The 21,574-nt window shown below is 45.5% G+C and overlaps 1 protein-coding gene across 2 annotated transcripts in view; it reads left to right on the forward strand.

Moving 5' to 3' along the window:
* The window catches only part of LOC124002645 (receptor-type tyrosine-protein phosphatase gamma-like), a 341,627-nt gene that overhangs the window by 271,919 nt on the left and 48,134 nt on the right, over positions 1–21,574 (forward strand). For both annotated transcript variants that reach the window (XM_046310229.1, XM_046310230.1), the window contains exons 7-12: positions 583–740; positions 6,942–7,134; positions 11,164–11,348; positions 15,272–15,380; positions 15,714–15,763; positions 16,111–16,894. In XM_046310229.1, the coding sequence (XP_046166185.1) occupies positions 583–740; positions 6,942–7,134; positions 11,164–11,348; positions 15,272–15,380; positions 15,714–15,763; positions 16,111–16,894 (1,479 nt within the window). The remainder of the gene's footprint in view (positions 1–582; positions 741–6,941; positions 7,135–11,163; positions 11,349–15,271; positions 15,381–15,713; positions 15,764–16,110; positions 16,895–21,574) is intronic.

Genomic DNA, 21,574 nt, shown 5'->3' on the forward strand with positions numbered 1-21,574 from the left:
CATCTTTTAGGTTATTTATACTGTTATCTCTATTTGGGAGGGAACGCCTCATTCTTATGGCACAAGAGGTTTGCCCCAGCTACATTTATCTTTACCCTGGGTGTGTGTTGGGCTGCCATTGTTGTCTTTAACTGATGAGCGTTGCCATCACAACAGGATTTTGGAGGGAATTGGGTTGGTTTTACCATCCGTTGTATTCACCAGATATTTGTGTAAAGCTTGAGTGGTCCATTCCAAAATATACTGATGGAGCCTGGGACACTGGGGACAGATCCAGTGGTTACACACGTGAGCTCTGACTCAGGGCTGGTTGAATAATTCTTAGAGGAGATCAATGGTATTGATTAGTTGCCAAAATGGTTGACTACTAGCATCAGCACTAGAGGGTCATACTATACTCAATGATTCAGTGACAAAGGGAACACATCTTCCCCCTTGACACTGTTTACATCAATAAATACATTTTCTCATTCTCTAGCATTGCAGTATGGACATTCAGTATGCTACATGTGTAGAGTGTATGTGGCTGTGACTGAATGGTTGATACTGATTCCTTGTGTCCCTGTGCTTGTTCTCCCCCAGAGAAAGAAACCTTCCTGGAGCCCTTTGTTCTGAGAGATCTGTTGCCGTCATCATTGGGGGGTTACTATCGCTACACAGGCTCTCTCACCACCCCACCATGTAGCAAGGTGGTAGAGTGGATCGTCTTCAACAGACCTGTGTTCCTCTCCTACAAACAGGTGAGTCACTGTCTCTCTCAAATGCGCCACACACACACACACACACACACACACACACACACACACACACACACACACACACACACACACACACACACACACACACACACACACACACACACACACACACACACACACACACACACACACACACAAACACACATACACATACACATACACATACACATACACATACACATACACATACACACACACAAACACTGATGTCTTTCTTGACTAATGGTCTCCTCCTTCCAGGAGCTGTAATTTGCTCACATACTTCATGTGTGATGTCTGTATTTGTGATTGGGTTGGTACAGACATTGTCAGTAATGTGATGGTGCAGTGTCTGTCCTCACATGACCCTTCTCTCCACTCCTCTCCCCATCTCTCCTCCCCAACAGTCCAGGGAACATTTGGCAGACTTACATACTAATGAGGCCAAATGAGTTTGCTTAAGAGTGTGACTGGAGGACGCCAAATGTGGAAGAAGTATTGGCTTTATATAAGGGGACAGAGAGGGAGAGGGAGAGGTAGAGAGGGAGAGGTAGAGAGTGAGAGAGAGATAGAGCTGTGGTGTTGAGGGGTGGCCGAGCGTTGCCCCCTGTCACCGTGCTCTGTGGGTCTGCATTAAACATGTTTATCTGCCAGAGCTTAGTCAAGGCCCAGACAGCTCTGGAGCTGTGGAAGAGAAGAGCTGCCTGGCTCTGGGCCCACAGAAAGATAGGTCACTCCTAGATACAGCTTTATACCACTTGAATACCACTAGCTTACCGTTAGCCTGCTTCATATTCCCCTTACATACTGTCTGGCTAGATAACATACTGGCTGCTACATAGAGCTCAGCTGAAGATTAACCACCCATAGGCAAGAGCATAGTCCTAGTGCTGAATGCAAAATGGCACACTGGTACATAGGTCTTTGTACCCCCAAATGCTAGCAGAAAGGTGGGCAGTCATAGCAGCTGCATGCACAGTACGACTAGCAATAAGGCTATCACATAGACATACAACTCTAAAAGGCCATCTGCAGTTGAAACAATAACCAACTGTCATCCCCACCACTGTTTTGGTAAAAAGTTGAGGGATGGAGCTAGAGAAATCTAACCACTCTCAAATTCATGGACAGAGCTTTGGATGCAAGGACTGACCATACATGATATGAAACATTATAGTTCTAACAATGTTTTGAGGCTATAGAGTGTTTGTTTACATTTACGTTATTTACTGACATGGGAGTAAAACAAGCTTTATATTTTGGGTTCTGATGGGGTACGACAGTTGAACTAAGCCCATGAGGCATTTATAAGTTATATTCTTCAAGAATCAATGGGTACATATCATTAATTCATGTCCAAAAATAGGTGGACAACTGCAGATTGCCCCTTTACAATGGGGTGTTTATGGGAGCTCACGGTGAATGTTGCTTCCTCAGAAGACAGCAGGTGTCCCATAGCAGGGCAATAGATGGGATTTGTCTGTTGTCATCCTCTGAATTATAAGAGAGCGGAGAGGCAGAGTAGAGAAGATGAAAAGCAGCATGGAGGAACTCTGAGCCTGACCTTTTGGATGATTTGATTTGGCCTGAGATCCAGTCAACAGTGAATAATACTCTGGGATGTATATGGAATATACAATGGTGTTATTTCACTGCGACTCTACAGACCGTCCTGGTATAAGAAGTATTGTTTGGACTTCCCTGAGAGGCAGGGAGCTAGCTAGCTACCCTGTGCCCAAGAAAGGAGGTAAGGTAACCTGTCTAAATGATTACCGCCCGTAGCACTCACATCTGTAGCTATGAAGTGCTTTGAAAGGCTGGTCATGGCTCACATCAACTCCATCATGCCGAAAACCCTAGACCCACTCCAATTCGCATACCGCCCCAACAGATCCACAGATGACGCAATCTCAATCGTACTCCACACTGCCACCTGGACAAAAGAAACACCTATGCGATAATGCTGTTCATTGACTACAGCTCAGCGTTCAACACCATAGTACCCTCAAAGCTCATCACTAAGCTAAGGACCCTCGGACTAAACACCTCCCTCTGCAACTGGATCCTGGACTTCCTGACCGGCCGCCCTAAGGTGGTAAGAGTAGGCAACAACACATCTGCCATGCTGATCCTCAACACTGGGGCCCCTCAGGGCTGCGTGTTTAGTCCCCTCCTGTACTCCCTGTTCACCCATGACTGTGTGGCCAGGCACGACTCCAAAACCATCATTAAGTTTGCTGACGACAGACAACCATGAGACAGCCTATAGGGAGGAGGTCAGAGACCTCGCAGTGTGTTGCCAGGACAACAACCTCTCCCTCATTGTGAGCTAGACAAAGGAGCTGATTGTGGACTATAGGAAAAGGAGGGCCGAACAGGCCCCCATTAACATCGATGTGGCTGAAATGGAGCAGGTTGAGAGTTTCCAGTTCCTTGGTGTCCACATTACCAACAACCTATCATGGTCCAAGCACACCAAGACATTTGTGAAGAGGGCATGACAACACCTTTTCCCCCTCAGGAGACTGAAAAGATTTGGCATGGGTCCTCAGATCCTCAAAAATGTCTACAGCTACACCATCAAGAGCTTCCTGACCGGTTGCATCACCACCTGGTATGGTAACTGCTCGCCATCTGACCGTGCAACAGTGGGTAGTGCTTACGGTCCAGTACATCAGTGGGGCCAAGCTTCCTGACATCCAGGTGGTGGGCCCCAAAAATGGTCAAAGACTCCAGTCACCCAAGTCATGTTCTCTCTGCTACGACACGGCAAGTGGTACCGGAAGTCTAGGACCAAAACGCTTGTTAACAGCTTCTACCCCCAAGCCATAAGACTGCTGAACAATTAATCATGTGACCACCCGGACTATTTACATTGACACCCCCCCACCCCCTTTGTTTCTACACTACTGCTACTTACTATCTATTATCTATGCATAGTGTTAGGTTCTAACTAAACAGAGTAAAAGAGTCACAGATGCTTAGTAAAGCTTAAACCAACTTTATTCACCCACTGGGTCATACAGCTGCATAAGACAAAAAACATATTCACACAAACGCTAGTATTTAACCCTTTCTCATAATCTGAGCCCCTCCTTACACATCTGAACAGCAAATACACCCCTGTTTGCTATCCAGAAGATTAGTGATGTATGTTCTTCCGCACTTAATCTAACATGACCTCAGAATGTAAATGTTCTCTATTCCCCTCTCTCCCTCAGTGACATGGATAAGAATATTTAATATTTTACCGTTTATAAGTCAGAACCCATCAATAGTCACTTTACACATTGCCTCGACTGACCTGTACCCCCGCACATTGACTCGGTACCGGTACTCCCTGTATATAACCTCGTTATTGTAATGTCCATTTCTTGTGTTACTTTTAGATTTTATTTTATTTTTTACTTTAGTTTATTTTGTAATATTTTCTTACTCTATTTATTGAACTGCATTTTTGGTTAAGGGCTTGTTAGTAAGCATTTCACGCTAAGGTCTACTACACCTGTTGTATTCGGCGCATGTGACAAATACATTTTTATTTGATTGATTTTATTTCATCGACACAAAACCTGGGGGATGTTTGAGTCATGCAATGAGCAGGACGGGGACTTAAAGGGGAAGTGGCTTCAGCAGATGCTCTATCCATCCAGGCAGCACATCCTTCCTTCCCTTCAGTGGGATCCCTTAACCTTATTGTTCCTATCTTCTATCCTCCGGATGTTTACCCCTGACCATTTAGTCAGTCTTTTTTAACATTTTTAACTCTGCTTTGATGTCTATACCACTTTTTCTGTGCTGTGGTTTAAAAAAAAAACTTAATTGGACAATATGAAAGAACGTGGAAAGAAGAAACAGTGTACTCCCTCTCCCCTGTCTGTCTATGTCTTTATCTTTATCTCTCTCTCTCTCTCTCTCTCTCTCTCTCTCTCTCTCTCTCTCTCTCTCTCTCTCTCTCTCTCTCTCTCTCTCTCTCTCTCTCCCTACCTTCCTCTCTCGATCCCTCCTTCAGTCTTTGTCTTTTGTTCTTGATCAACGGTGGAAGTAGGTCATTGGGAGTGACAGACGTAGCTTAGGGGTGGCTTTTACAGCAGATCGATGCTCAGCTATTCCACAGCGACAGCGCCGCCTAATATGCTTCCATTTGTAGCATCTGGATCGTGTGTGTGTGTGTGTGTGTGTGTGTGTGTGTGTGTGTGTGTGTGTGTGTGTGTGTGTGTGTGTGTGTGTGTGTGTGTGTGTGTGTGTGTGTGTGTGTGTGTGTGTGTGTGTGTGTGTGTGTGTGTGTGTGTGTGTGTGTGTGTGTGTGTGTGTGTGTGTGTGTGTGTGTGTGGAGGCTGTAACGGCTGTTACCATGCCAGGCCACTTAACCCCTGCTCTCCCCATCACAGAGGCCTTTCTCATCCCTCACAGAAGTGTGTGTGCACGTGTGTGATGGTGTTCTTGCGTGAGTGTGTGCGATGTCACTCCTGGAAGGATTAGTCTTCAATCGCGCTGTGCTTTCCACACAAAGAAATCCTTTGGCAGACCTGGAAGTGATTCAAATCCCAATAACCTGTTTTTTAAGGGGGTGTTGCCATATTAGGGATTAGCAGATTGTAGTCTGATTAAGAGATTTGGTGGAGAGCAGCGTATTGCTTTGACACGACCTGGCATGGGCTTTTCTGTGCCAGGGCTGGAGGCTACCATATTTAACAGATCAGCCATTATGGCTAATGCAGCCTGTAGATTAAAGGACATGGCCGACTTTAGATTACAGGTGTCCTGCCAAAGAATTGAAGGTACAATATGTTCCATTCTGATGGAACACACCATTGCTATAATGTCAGATGAAAGAGATTTGTAGTGCGCACACACACACACACACACACACACACACACACACACACACACACACACACACACACACACACACACACACACACACACACACACACACACACACACACACACACACACACACACACACACACACACACACACACACACACACACACACACACACACACAGACTCTTACCCTCCACAGCCAATGTGAGGGGCAGTCATTGAACTGAGTATTCCCCAGGCCTCCAGTCTCAGTCTGCTTAGTAAACAGACAGAGAGCTGAGCAGACAGGGAAGTGTTCCAACCATAGAGTTAGGAATTACAATTCTTTAATTGATAGGATCTCTATGATTCCAACCCTCACTCTGTAACCAAACCGACCACTTGTTTATCCCACAACCTCTCACACACTAAGGAAATGAGACCCTTCCTCCATACATCGAGCCATCTATCTATATATCTTTCTTCTTTCTCTCTTTCTCCACCCATTTTCACTCTAAATCGACTGTTGTTTTTACATGTGCAGTCTCAGCTCACATTGTTTCTTTAGCCGTTAGCATGCCATCATGATGTTGAAGGACAGATACTCCCAGACATTACTTTCATCATCTGAAACGGCAGCTATGAAACCGTTCAACAGATTATTATGATTATTCCCTGGGTTTTAGCACCTGGTCAGAAAGCGTGGTTATTCTGGGTTGAAGAGAGGAGAGGGACAGCTGGTCATGTTTTTATGTTTGCCTCAAGAACACTATTCCTACTGATTAGGCTGGGCTAACTTGGCCCTGCATGCCTCTCAGCCCCACAGCCCCACAGCCTTACAGCTAGGAACAAGGTCACATCATTATACTGTACATGTATGGGCAAAGGATAAAAGGAGCTGCTAGAAAGATGCCATGAACAAATTAACAGTTCAAATGATGTCAGAGGTTTTAATATCCTCAAAATGTAGTCATTTCTCTCCTCCCTAATGTGTGTGTTTTCCTTCGTCCTCACTCTCTCTTTCTCTAACTCTCTCTCTCCCTCTCACTCTCTCTTTCTCTAACTCTCTCTCTCCCTCTCACTCTCTCTTTCTCTAACTCTCTCTCTCCCTCTCACTCTCTCTTTCTCTAACTCTCTCTCTCCCTCTCACTCTCTCTTTCTCTAACTCTCTCTCTCCCTCTCACTCTCTCTTTCTCTAACTCTCTCTCTCCCTCTCACTCTCTCTTTCTCTAACTCTCTCTCTCCCTCTCACTCTCTCTTTCTCTAACTCTCTCTCTCCCTCTCACTCTCTCTTTCTCTACCTCTCTCTCTCTCCCTCTCACTCTCTCTTTCTCTAACTCTCTCTCTCCCTCTCACTCTCTCTTTCTCTACCTCTCTCTCTCTCACTCTCTTTTAGCTAGAGGCGTTCTACTCCATCTTCACCACAGAGCAGCAGGACCATGTGAAGTCTGTGGAGTACCTGAGGAGTAACTTCCGGCCAATCCAGAGCCTCGATAATCGTGACGTCTTCAAGTCCGCAGTCAGAGACGCCTGGCTACCTGACCTGACGGACAGCCTGGGGAACCCGTATGGAACCGAGGCATCCAAAGGTAGGGCGGGAACTCACACACCATTGGATACTGTGCATCCTTGTTACAGTCCAATCCAAGTTCATTTTATTCTAAGTAACGCTGAGGAGAGAAACATAATTGCTTTTGTTTTCAGAGTCAAATTCAATTCATGGACTGGAGCACTGCACACATTGTTGCTCTCCAGTGAACTCTTGGTTTTGCCAAAATGCGGATGCCTCAGAATCCCTAAGGTACAATCCAACATATTATGACTCTGCCATTGTGGAATATTCTCTGGTGGTTTAGGACAAATGAGGAGTGTTACTCCCCTACCATACAGTACTGGGAGGCCCACCAATGGCCAGTCTTTTACTGGCTCGTTACTGGTTCTAGTACATCATGTCTTATAACATGTCAGGGAGTGTGTGTGGCTTTATGCCTGAAGACTCCTGTGACCCTCTCACACAATCAGCTAGCATCTGTCTGAGCTGCATGACCACATCAACCAGGCTGCTTTTCTGTCTCCAACCTCAGAATTTAATGTCAATATAAAAAATGAAGATGCGCACACACACATTGTACATGGACCCACACACATTACTGTAATGCACACAGGCAATATGAGTTGTCCTTGAAAGCTGCAGTTGTGCACATTTGCTGGGGGTGCATCTGTCAGACTGAGGGGAGAAATGAACAGAACAGGAGAGAGGAGAGGAGAGGACAGGAGAAGAGAAGAGAAGAGAGGAGAGGAGGGAAAAGAGTGAAGACAAACAGCGTAACGATGGGCCATATGCCACCTATTCACTCCACTACACAGCCTGCTGCATTACACACAATGACTTTCTGTGTGTGGGTGCGTGTGTGTGTGTGTGCGTATGTGTTTGTGTGTGTGTGTGTGTGTGTATGTGTGTGTGTGTGTGCGTGCCTGTGTGCACTTCAATGTGTCGAACACTGTCCGACACGGGAAAGCACAATCGTATTGTAATATCATCATTTTTCTCAAAGTTGAGGAGCCCTGTAGAACAGGGACATTACAGTTCAGCAATGTTCCTAATAGCCTGAGTGTTACAGCTGACAAATGACTCAATCCCATCAAATGAAGAACAGACTGTAGCCTAACTCTACCTCCAGCCCAATGAAAACCACTCTGCGTGCGTGCGTGCGTGCGTGCGTGCGTGCGTGCGTGCGTGCGTGCGTGCGTGCGTGCGTGTGTGTGTGCGTGTGCGTGTGTGTGTGCGTGCGTGCGTGCGTGTGTGTGTGTGTGTGTGTGTGTGTGTGTGTGTGTGTGTGTGTGTGTGTGTGTGTGTGTGTGTGTGTGTGTGTGTGTGTGTGTGTGTGTGTGTGTGTGTGTGCACGTGCACGTGCGTGCGCTGGAAGTCCTTTACTTCATCCCATCTACCCTTGAAACACAAAGCAGAAGGTTATGCAATGCAGTGAAGGACTGGCTACTTGTAAGCCTCTGGTCAAAGAGATATTCTATCCTGTCACCTGGACACAGCCTGCTGGCCTGTATGAATGCTGCTAATGAAACAAAGGGAAATCAGGAAGCAGTACTAGCTCCTGGAGAGCCCAATCTCTCAGTAATAATCACAATTATAATTAATTGAAGTGTTCTGAAATAACTATTGTTTAGGAGATTTTCTTTATCATCCATCAAACTAGTTATTTTATTTTATTTATGGGCGTGGAGAATTGATTGGCGGCACAGTGATGGAATAGAGGGAGGGGTGGATGATAATTGGGAGGGAGAGTGTGTGATGGCTATTCCTTCCGAGAATAGAGGCAAGGAATTGAAACCTAAGGAATTAAATGAGCACCCATGTCTTTAGCTGGGGTGAATTAACCCAGAACTGATCTGTCCCAGAAACACAAGGGTTTGGAGTGGGCTTAGAAGGGGATGGAGGGTCTAGGGTTGGATCCATTTCCCTAGTTAGGATTTGAAGAGACGGCAAGGAAGGGGATGCCAATCCCTGGAGTAACACATACGCAGGTCAGTATTCATCATCACTACACACTGAGTAGGGTTTCTGACCATGGGGTTAAGTCAGGTATTACATCCCACAGGGTGCAGACTGTCCACTGTAGACTACTGTATAGTTATTACACAGTTATTAACTCACGGGTGTGTGAGTAACCTCCTGAAACTCTGAGGTTCCAGTAAGTCACCAGGTAGCTGGCTCTCTCACTCCTTTCTATTGGCCATTCATCTACCAGCATGGTTCACAGATCACCTTCCTCCTTTAAACTGCCTCTCACATCTCTTAAGAGACCTCCTCTCTTTTTTTGGTAGCCAGAACGAAAGAATGATATCCTTTGCCATCGCTACCTGTCCCTTGTGTGTGTGTGTGTGTGTGTGTGTGTGTGTGTGTGTGTGTGTGTGTGTGTGTGTGTGTGTGTGTGTGTGTGTGTGTGTGTGTGTGTGTGTGTGTGTGTGTGTGTGTGTGTGTGTGTGTGTGTGTGTGTGTGTGTGTGTGTGTGTGTGTACTCTTTTGTGCTTAACGCTCTAATCTATCATAGAGTCCTGAGGGGCTTTGGGACAAGGGAGGGGTGATGGATATATCCTCTTATGCCTTTCATCACAGAGACACCCCTTACCTACTACCTCACATTCACTTCTCTTTCTTTCTTTCTTTCTTTCTTTCTTTCTTTCTTTCTTTCTTCCTTCCTTTCTCTCTCTCTCTCTCTCTCTCTCTCTCTCTCTCTCTCTCTCTCTCTCTCTCTCTCTCTCTCTCTCTCTCTCTCTCTCTCTCTCTCTCTCTCTCCTCTCCCTCTCCCTCCCCCTCTCCTCTCCCCTCTCTCTCTCTCTCTCTCTCTCTCTCTCTCTCTCTCTCTCTCTCTCTCTCTCTCTCTCTCTCTCTCTCTCTCTCTCTCTCTCTCACACTCACACTCACACTCACACATACACATGCATGCGCGTAGAGAGAGTGACAGTGCAGGCTGACCCACCCCAGCTGGGTGTTATCTAGAGGACACCATGTGTGTGTGGAGGTCAAACAGGTTCCATTGGCCCAGCCAGCCAGGCAGCAGTACAGGGGGAGAAGGGAGTCACTAATCACTTTAGTAATGCCAAACTACATGGGACTATTCATTGGGATATTCATTGATAACCGCATTGCTGCTATTTATGACTAATGAATTTAGTCATACATAATAGGCTATTGTTAAGCGTACTTTATCATTCCACAAATATAGTGTACTCACACATATCAATGCAGTTTGTTTAGATCATGTGTTATATTCATCCTCGGGATATTAGTAATATTGATGCTGATGATTAAACTGTAGGCAGTATTTGGTTCCTCAGTCCCATCCATCTGCCTTTACTAGGTGGTAAATGTAAATGACGTAAATGTGATGACATCTGTTAAGGTGAGGGGATTATGGGAGAAATAGAGCAGATCTCCGTAAAACTTCCCTTTGAATAAAACAGGGTTTGATTATTGAAGTGATGTCTTCAGCTTGCTGACATATCCAGTGATGAACCCCTCTGCTGTGGAGCCTACAGAGCCATGGAGCTGCCTGTGACGCCATGCTAACGCCATGCAGAGCTGAGGACTAGGGACTCTGCTCATACTGGTCAAACAGAGACATCTAGTGGCCATATGAGGAAACAACACCACTGCTAAGCAAATCAGCTACATGTTGTATGGAGGCATAGGGAATAGGGTTGATATGAAACCAAGCTGGAAGGCCTGGAAGATGGTATATATGAGCGCCTGTGTTGTGTTAGCCCTCAGACCGATACTACTGTCTGGTGGAACGACTCCATGACTCCATGACACAACTGCCTCAAAGCACTGTTAACACACAAATCTCTCTCCTCAGCACGTCTCTCTCCTCATCATCCTCGGCTAAGTGTCTACATGTACCGTATGTGTGTTTGGAGAGTATACCGTACATACATCTGGGTGTCCATTGCGTGTGTGTGTGTAGTGGGTCCTCCTATCCTCCTTTGTCTTAGATTACAGATTGTTGTGGGACCACAGTCTCCTCTTTCTTTTTCCCATCTCATTTCTCTCCCCTACTCCATCCCTCACCTCTCTCTCTCTCCCTCCCTTCCTCTCGCAGTGTGCAGCAGTGCTCCCATCAACATGAAGGTGCAGCATCTGAACCACACGGCCCTGGTGGTGCGATGGACCCGGCCAGAGTTCACCTACCACCCGCCAATCATCTCCTTCCTCATCTCCTACAGCTGGACTAAACACGACGAGTCCTACGAGGAAACACATGTCACCGACAGCCAACACAAACTGGTCAGTTACTCTACACCACACCCGCACACACACACAGGCACACACACAAGCACACGCACATAACTTTACCACACACAGTGGCAGTACAGAAACTGATGAGATCGACAGACAAATTATGGTAAATTGGCTGCATATTAGACTGCATGTGGAGACTTACTGTAGTGACACTGTTGGTAGTTTGACCTTGAAACTAGCACTGTGAAACATCAACGTAAGGTGCAGAGCCACCCCCCAGAGCAGCAGCGCTGGCATTTTAAACACCCACAGCTCTTTTAATATCCTGCCATTGCGTTCCAATGGGGGCTGGGATTTAATGAGGAGGAGCAGGAGGGAGGGATTCCTGCCTGCTGATAGAGGGAGGGAGAACAAGGGACAGCGGAAGAGAGAACAGAGGAGAGACTTGGCGGTTCTTTTCTTTGAGGGCTGCCCGTTATTAACGGAATATCATCTCCTCATGTACCAAAGCCGCTCTCGTCTCAGCCATTCTTCCTCCTCTCATCACTCCTTCCTGTTCTCTCAGTCTTTTTATTATTTCTCTCAAGCTCCATCTATTTCCGTTTCATTCTCTCTCTCTCTCTCTCTCTCTCTCGCGCTTTCTTTCTCCATCATTCCCCTCCCACTCATTCTCTCTATTGTTCTCTCCCTCTCCCCCTTCATCTCTCCTCCTTTTCTTTCAGATTGTCATTTCCATTTTAATTCTCTGTCTTCTCCCTGGGCACCTCCACTATGCGGGTCACATTAGGGAGCGCATGGCACATCCAGGCTTTATGAAACCTATCGTCAGAATCCATGGAAAGGCCCACTAAACCACTCCAGCCCTGCCTGCCGTCGGTCTTTACAGCCCTCTCCATTTGTAATAACCGCCGGGAACAGGGCAGACACATCCTTAACTGAATTAATCTGTGCGGAACTTGCATAAATCATGGAGGAGATGGTGGTGGTGAGGGGAGAACAAACGCATTTACTTCATGTAAAATGTAGTTGTGCGGCGAGCCCTCCCTGGCGATCGGACACCGGAGAATGTGACTTATGATAATAGCCATTCCTCATGCATTTAGTGGTGGATTGGACCTCCATCTCCCCGCCGTGGGGATAATTAATGTGTGTTATCTGGAACGCGTCCACCATAAAGAGAAAATAGGAAGGGAGAGAGAGGTGAGGTATTGGCTAACGCAGGCCTGTCTCTACCGCCCATATTCAGCCCAGGGTGATTTACATTAAATCCTAATTAAAAATAGGTTATACATTGTTGCTACAGTTTTGCTACAATCGTACCACTCAAGACTGTGGTAAACCCATTGTTTGTTGTCTACAGAAAGCAGGAAAGGAGAGGGAGACAGAGGGAGAGTGTAACGCCGTTCTTCGTTTGTAAAAAGAGAGTCGGACCGAAATGCAGCGTGGTGGTTACTCATGTCTTTAATGAAACAATCGCGATACATGAAATAACTTCTACAAATACAAAACAACAAACGGAACGTGAAATCTAATTACAGCATATCTGGTGAACACTACACAGAGACAGGAACAATCACCCACGAAATACACAGTGAAACCCCGGCTACCTAAATACGGTTCCCCATCAGAGACAACAAGAATCACCTGACTCTGATTGAGAACCGCCTCAGGCAGCCAAGCCTATACTAGACACACCCCTAATCAACCACAATCCCAATGCCTACAAAAACCCCAATACGACAATACAATAAACCCATGTCACACCCTGGCCTGAACAAATAATAAACGAAAACACAAAAAACTAAGACCAAGGCGTGACAGAGAGAGGAAGAGGGAACATTTATTTCTCCCATCCTGCTCTAACCTTCATTCTTTGACCTCTGCCCTCTGTGCTGTGTTGGAGTCAAGGGGCAGGCTGTGTTGTGTAGTATTCTAGACTAAGGTGTGTGACCTCTCCAGGAAGGTACCCAGAACTCATCTAAGTATGTGTGTGTGTGCATGTTTATTGCTGTTTGCTCTCGCCACCCGACCTAAGTGTACAGTAGGTGTACACACACTCCTTCTCTATAGCAGACAATGGTGTGTCTGCTAGCTGGATGGGTTTATGTGAAGTGTTCTGTAGACGATTCCACCTTCTGTGTGTGTGAGCACGGCCGTTCGCTATGTGTGTGTGTGAGCATGGATAACACGGACAATCACTGTGTGTGAGCATGGATGGTCTCTCTGTGTGTGTGTGTGTGTGTGTGTGAGCACGGACGTTCCCTATGTAAGTGTGAGCATGGATGGTCTCTCTGCGTGTGTGTGTGTGTGAGCACGGATGTTCCCTATGTAAGTGTGAGCATGGATGGTCTCTCTGCGTGTGTGTGTGTGTGAGCACGGACGTTCCCTATGTAAGTGTGAGCATGGATGGTCTCTCTGCGTGTGTGTGTGTGTGAGCACGGACGTTCCCTATGTAAGTGTGAGCATGGATGGTCTCTCTGCGTGTGTGTGTGTGTGAGCACGGATGTTCCCTATGTAAGTGTGAGCATGGATGGTCTCTCTGCGTGTGTGTGTGTGTGAGCACGGACGTTCCCTATGTAAGTGTGAGCATGGATGGTCTCTCTGCGTGTGTGTGTGTGTGAGCAGGGACGTTCCCTATGTAAGTGTGAGCAGGGAAATTCGCTGTGCCAAACACATCCTCCTTTTGTTCTGCTGGATCAACCACTCAGTGTGCAGCAGGATCCATGCACCCCTGCCCCGACAGAATTTATATTTTAATGCGTGTGTGCGCCAGTGGCATAGCGCAGTTTCACGGCGCCCCCTCCCCCTCACATGAATTGAGCAAAGGTCCACCCCCAACCCAATCATTGTTTTATTTTGCCATGGGGCAGAGAATATTTTTGTAGCTAATCTCATGCAATTTGATACATTTTGCTGTTTTAGAGCTCAGGGACAATCACAACTTTTTCCCGCTATTATTTGTCTTAATATTAGCAACATTTTCAATACAGTGCATTCGGAAAGTATTCATTTACATTTTCCACATTTTGTTACGTTACGACCTTATTCTAAAATTGAGGAAATTGTTTTTTCCTTATGTACACACAATACCCTATAATTACAAAGCAAAAACAAGTTTTTGAATATTTTGCTAATTTAGAAAAAATACAAAACCCAAATATTACATTTACATAATAATTCAGACCCTCTACTCAGGACTTTGTTGAAGCACCTTTGGCTACAAGCTTGGTACACCTGTATTTGGGAGTTTCTCTTATTCCTCAAACAGTTGAAGAGCGTCTGCTAAATGACTTAAATGTAAATGTAAATGTAACTCAAACAGACATATATTTGCCTCAAAAAATAATTTATAAAATATGGAAAATTATTCATTTGAATCCCCATTTTAAAATAACGATTCTATCAGATCTTATAGAACTCTGACGGAGTTGATGTAAGAGAAAATCTGATGGAGTGCAGTTTTCTTTTACATTCTAGTGGTATACACAGTAGCAATTGTGTTTTTCCTCAGTTGCTTTATGACTCTTAACCTAATTATATGTAACATTTCAACAAAAATTCATATTCTATGAAGCAGATGGAGTTGACAGTTTATGGTTGTGACCATGTTGATTCCAATATTGTTTGTTTAAATCTATCAAAAGAAGAGAATTTTACAGACCATGAGTGGTCTTGCTGCACTACATGTATTGAGGACATGAATAAGGGGTCCTTATGGTATAGCTGATTCTGCATATTTCTGATTCATTTAGGATTTTAGACAAATCTGATGGAGTTGACCAAATCTCCGAACACGTCTTTTAAGAATCACAGTTTTGAGATAAATATTATTTAAAGTTACAGAGCGTTACTGCAAAAAACTACATGAGCTAATTGTTCATTTAATGGCGTGTTCATATTATATCTCAAAGCTTGTGGGCCACCCTGCCTTGCGATGGCTGCGTGGGGGGGGTGTTTGTGTGTTACAGGAAGCTGTCATCACTCCGGTGTCTCCTGACGTGCTGTATCTGTTCCGGGTGCAGGCTGTGTGTATGAATGACATGCGCAGTGACTTCAGCCAGAGCATGCTCTTCAGAGGTGACTCTTCCTCATTATCATCCTCCTCATCATCTTCTGTCCTTCATTTTTCCTTTTCACTTTTCTAAATATAATCTGTAAATATTTCCCTCACATTTCATCACAGTCTATATCTATCTCTAATCTCTTTGTCTCTTGTTTTGTTCCCTTATTGTCTTGTTTAGTGATGCAGAGTTGCCTCTACTCTTTCCCCTCCTCATCACGATATCTCTGTCTGTCTAAATGCGATTTGTTGCAAAGCTAGAATCAATAGCGGTATTACACTGTCTATACAGTAACATATATTTTGAGTTATCATTGGCTAACAAATTTCATGTTATGTTCTCCTTTCAGCTAACACAACCAGGATATTTGAAGGGACGAGGATAGTGAAGACTGGGATGGTGAGTGCTGCGTGAACCCTCTGTAGTACTACCCCTCTCCAAAAGAGAGCAGCACTGTCTCATTATTAAACCTCTGCTGGAGAGCATGCTCTGTCACTCCGATACTGTCAACTCCAAAGACATTCATTTTATCTACAGACCACAGATATAAATTAAATGTCCTATGTCAGTAATGTGCAGATAACAGATGATGTACTTGATTGCTTTTTATTTTCAATTGATGAAACAGTTCCACATAATTATGTCACGTGGCTATTATGTCATTACATTTTTCAATCACTTTTCCCTCCCTCTCCTTCCCACTCACCTTTTTTTCACCTCTCCCTCTCCATACTTTCTCTTTCCAGCCCACTGTTTCCCCAGCCTCCTCGGCAGACATGGCTCCCATCAGCTCCGGCTCCTCCACCTGGACCTCCTCCGGCCTCCCCTTCTCCTTTGTGTCAATGGCGACAGGCATCAGCCCCTCCTCCAGTGGTAGCCAAGCGACGGTGGCGTCCGTGGTGACTAGTACCCTACTGGCAGGGCTAGGGTTCAGTGGTGGGGTCATCTCCTCCTTCCCCAGCTCTGTGTGGCCAACCAGAGCCTCATCCTCCAGCCAGAATCCCACCGCTGCCACCCCTCGTCAGCCCACCAGCGAACCAGCGGCCTCCCAGAGCACAGACGCAGCCAAAGACAATGGAGAGGGTTCCGAGGACGGGGAGAAAGGTGGCAAAGGTGAGGGAGAGGAGGGAGAGAAAGAAGGAGAGGAGGATAAGGAGGAAGACGAGGAGGAGAAAGAGAAGGAGACGAAAGAGAAGAAAGCGATGGCAGACAAGGTAGAGAAGCAGACGGACAGCACGGTAGTGAAAGAGCCGCCCACGGCCGCACCAGCCTCGACTGCCAAAGAAAAAGGAAGAGAAGGAGGGGAGAGTGAGACTGAAACTAACACCAGCAGCACTACGCCCTCTAGTGCTGAGGAGGACCAGCTGGTGACACACACACAGAGTATGGTGAAGACAGACACAGTGGTGCCCCCTACCTTGGAGCTAGGGAATGACACGGCAGAGTTCACAGCCCCAGACAGCCCCTCCCCCACCCTCCGGCCCAGCACAGGAAGGGACAAAAGCCACTGGCCATTCTCCATACACACAGGTGAGCACAGGCATTATAGTGGCTTCTCTTTATTTTAATGTAACCTTTATTTAACTAGGCAAGTCAAATTCTTATTTGCAACTGCCGACCCTGGCCAAACCCAGACGACGCTGGGTCAATTGTGCGCCACCCTATGGGACTCCCAATCACGGCCGGATGTGATACAGCTTGGATTCGGATCAGGGACTGCAGTGACGCCTCTTGTTCTGAGATGCAGTGCCTTAGATCGCTGCGCCACTCGGGAGCCCTTTCTTCAGTACATTCTGAGAAAAATAATGAAAGGGCATCAGAGCTGGACCAAATTGTGATCTTTTTCCTTTCTTCAGTATGTGATTCCTCGTATTACATTTGAATTATTGAGCAGTTATCCAGAGCGACTTACAGGAGCAATTAGGGTTACGTGCCTTGCTCAAGGGCTCTGGAATTCAAACCAGCGACCTTTTGGTTACTGGCCCAACACTCTTAATCACGAGGCTACCTGCCGCTTTATAATAAGACTATAAAGTGGAAAGGAATATGACAGCCTTGTATTAGACATATTTTACCATGGTTCAGTTGTAATGTTTTTTCATACCCACTTACACGCACACTAATGCCTACAAACCCTCTTGTGCTTGTACTGAATGACATGCTGTAGGTGTTGAGCAGTGTTAGGTTGCTAATTAAAATACATTTAGCAGAAGCTTGGTAGTAGTTGAACTAAATTAAAATATTGGTATTGTAGCGGTGTAGCTAACTTCCGGAAATACACACTACTTTTTTTGCATAAAATAAAATATGGACGTGCCTAATTCTCACTTGAAACATTGTTTTTACGTTTAATAAGCAAAATGACACATTCTGTTAACATCTGACTCCAGTGTGATCTGTTCTTGCAATTTGAAGTCCGTAACCAGGTTTCCATCCAACCTTTTTATGCGAGTACGTGTCGGATACAAAATGTAATGACAGGTCTGATGGAAACTAATATTTGTCGGTAAACTTTCCAAATCTTGACACAACAAAATTCACTAGGATCTTATTGCGTTGGTGCAATTAATTATCAGAGAAATGTCAGTGGAATCACTTTTATGAGCATATATTGATATAATAACCATCATATGGAAGTTAACTTGGAGTCACACGATGACATGTTGTGTTGTCCTCCTACTACGACTCGTCGGGAAAGAAAGTGGAGGAGAGATTGACTTTATCACTACTTTTATTTTTGAGAAGTATTGACATGTTGAATGCACCGAGCTGTCTGTCTAAACTACTGGCACACACCTCAGACACCCATGCATACCCCACAAGACATGCCACAAGAGGTCTCTTCACAGTCCCCAAGTCCAAACCAGACTATGGGAGGAACACAGAGCTACGTAGAGCCATGACTACACGGAACTCTATTCCACATCAAGTAACTGACACAAGCAGTAAAATTAGATTTAAAAAACAGATTAAAAAAACGCCTTATGGAACAGCGGAGACTGTGAAGCAACACAAACACTGGCACAGACATATGCACAGACACACACACACACACACACACACACACACACACACACACACACACACACACACACACACACACACACACACACACACACACACACACACACACACACACACACACACACACACACACACACACACACACACACACACACACAATACATACATATGGATTTAGTACTGTAGATATGTGGTAGTGATGGAGTAGGGGCCTGAGGGCACACAGTGTGTTGTGAAATCTATGAATGTATTGTAATGTTTTAAAAATGTATAAACTGCCTTAATTTTGCTGGACCCCAGGAAGAGTGGGGATAATGGGGATCCATAATAAATAGAAATACAAAAATACTTGGCTACCGTTTGACAAATAAAAATAATCTCGCTCTTTTGTCCATAATAATCTCATCATGTAGGCTATACCCGCACTGTATCTGCCAGCTGTTGGCTATAGCGCACGTGCCAAGACCAGAGTGGGTACAGTTGCTATATAACACACATTTGTTTTGAGAAATCCATCAATAGAGTTGAAAATGCGATGGAAGCCCATTTAACTTGGATTTTTTATTCGGTACATGGGAATATAACCAAAAAAATTATATTTATGTGCACTATGTCATCACGCACATCATTTTATCTGCAACAAGTCAATTTGATGGAATCACAACTCTGATGGGAATATGCACATATTGTTTTTATGCAGATTTTTGAATATTTGCATGGAAATCTGTCACCAATTTGAATGGAAACATAGCTCATGACATGTCAGATTTAGTTTAGCCTGAGCAGCCGCTAGTGGGCGCTATGGATCTACAGCGCCCACTAACTGCTGCCCAGGCTGGATTTAGAAATGATACTTTTTTTAAAGTAACTTTAGTTATGTAAAATATGTTTTTCTTAAAGGTAGCTTTAGTGTAGCTTTACTTCTTCCAGTATGAAGTCATTGGTAGCTTGGCAAACTATATTTTCAGAATAGCTTCCCCAAAACTTGTGTTGAGTGGAGTAAAGTGATCTGCCCAGGAAAGCTCTCTACATACTGAAAGACTGTGGCTAATGCTGAGATACACTGCTGGAAGGAGGCTTCTAAACTGCCACTGCATTGCAGACAGCCTTAACTACAGTATGCCGTGTACAATATTCATTAGGTCTGCTGGGTTATTCTGTCATTTACATTTTATGGAAAACCAGTGACATTATAGCTATTTTTGTTACCTACTTGGTTTACAATTTGATTAATAAATATGAGTGACTCCCAAAGACAAGGACTCATACTAAACATGTGTTTGATAGACATTTCTGGGGGATAGGACCTTCCCCTCTTCCCTTCCTTGTTTTCTGTTCCACCTCTCTCTCCTTCATTATCTCTTCCACTCCCCTTACCCTCCTCTCTCATCTTTCCCACTTTCTCTCCTTTCCTATATTTCCCTTTGCACCTGTTTTTCCCTCCACCTCTTTCGATCGCTCTCTATTTATTTCTCTCTCACATTGTCTTTCTCACTCCCCTTCTCTCCCTCCTTGGTGTTTCCCATTCTTTCTCTTCCTCCTTCCTCCTCTCTCTCCCTCCTTGTTGTTTCCCATTCTTTCTCTTCCTCCTTCCTCCTCTCTCTCCCTCCTTGTTGTTTCCCATTCTTTCTCTTCCTCCTTCCTCCTCTCTCTCCCTCCTTGGTGTTTCCCATTCTTTCTCTTCCTCCTTCCTCCTCTCTCTCCCTCCTTGTTGTTTCCCATTCTTTCTCTTCCTCCTTCCTCCTCTCTCTCCCTCCTTGTTGTTTCCCATTCTTTCTCTTCCTCCTTCCTCCTCTCTCTCCCTCCTTGGTGTTTCCCATTCTTTCTCTTACTCCTTCCTCCTCTCTCTCCCTCCTTGGTGGTTCCCATTCTTTCTCTTCCTCCTTCCTCCTCTCTCTCCCTCCTTGTTGTTTCCCATTCTTTCTCTTCCTCCTTCCTCCTCTCTCTCCCTCCTTGTTGTTTCCCATTCTTTCTCTTCCTCCTTCCTCCTCTCTCTCCCTCCTTGGTGTTTCCCATTCTTTCTCTTCCTCCTTCCTCCTCTCTCTCCCTCCTTGTTGTTTCCCATTCTTTCTCTTCCTCCTTCCTCCTCTCTCTCCCTCCTTGGTGTTTCCCATTCTTTCTCTTCCTCCTTCCTCCTCTCTCTCCCTCCTTGTTGTTTCCCATTCTTTCTCTTCCTCCTTCCTCCCTCTCTCTCCCTCCTTGGTGGTTCCCATTCTTTCTCTTCCTCCTTCCTCCTCTCTCTCCCTCCTTGTTGTTTCCCATTCTTTCTCTTCCTCCTTCCTCCTCTCTCTCCCTCCTTGTTGTTTCCCATTCTTTCTCTTCCTCCTTCCTCCTCTCTCTCCCTCCTTGTTGTTTCCCATTCTTTCTCTTCCTCCTCTCTCTCCCTCCTTGTTGTTTCCCATTCTTTCTCTTCCTCCTTCCTCCTCTCTCTCCCTCCTTGGTGTTTCCCATTCTTTCTCTTCCTCCTTCCTCCTCTCTCTCCCTCCTTGTTGTTTCCCATTCTTTCTCTTCCTCCTTCCTCCTTGGTGTTTCCCATTCTTTCTCTTCCTCCTTCCTCCTCTCTCTCCCTCCTTGTTGTTTCCCATTCTTTCTCTTCCTCCTTCCTCCTCTCTCTCCCTCCTTGGTGTTTCCCATTCTTTCTCTTCCTCCTTCCTCCTCTCTCTCCCTCCTTGGTGTTTCCCATTCTTTCTCTTCCTCCTTCCTCCTCTCTCTTCCTCCTTGGTGTTTCCCATTCTTTCTCTTCCTCCTTCCTCCTCTCTCTCCCTCCTTGGTGTTTCCCATTCTTTCTCTTCCTCCTTCCTCCTCTCTCTCCCTCCTTGTTGTTTCCCATTCTTTCTCTTCCTCCTTCCTCCTTGGTGTTTCCCATTCTTTATCTTCCTCCTTCCTCCTCTCTCTCCCTCCTTGGTGTTTCCCATTCTTTCTCTTCCTCCTTCCTCCTCTCTCTCCCTCCTTGTTGTTTCCCATTCTTTCTCTTCCTCCTTCCTCCTTGGTGTTTCCCATTCTTCATCTTCCTCCTTCCTCCTCTCTCTCCCTCCTTGTTGTTTCCCATTCTTTCTCTTCCTCCTTCCTCCTCTCTCTCCCTCCTTGGTGTTGTCTTTAGGCTGAGTGCTGGCCTACTTTCAGACCCAGCGAGATGAGCTCGGAGCAGAGACACCGCTGCAAGGGGAAAAACCTCTGCTCCATTTA

The sequence above is a fragment of the Oncorhynchus gorbuscha genome, linkage group LG18 (genome assembly GCF_021184085.1).
Source record: "Oncorhynchus gorbuscha isolate QuinsamMale2020 ecotype Even-year linkage group LG18, OgorEven_v1.0, whole genome shotgun sequence".
NCBI classification, from domain to species: Eukaryota; Metazoa; Chordata; class Actinopteri; order Salmoniformes; family Salmonidae; genus Oncorhynchus; species Oncorhynchus gorbuscha.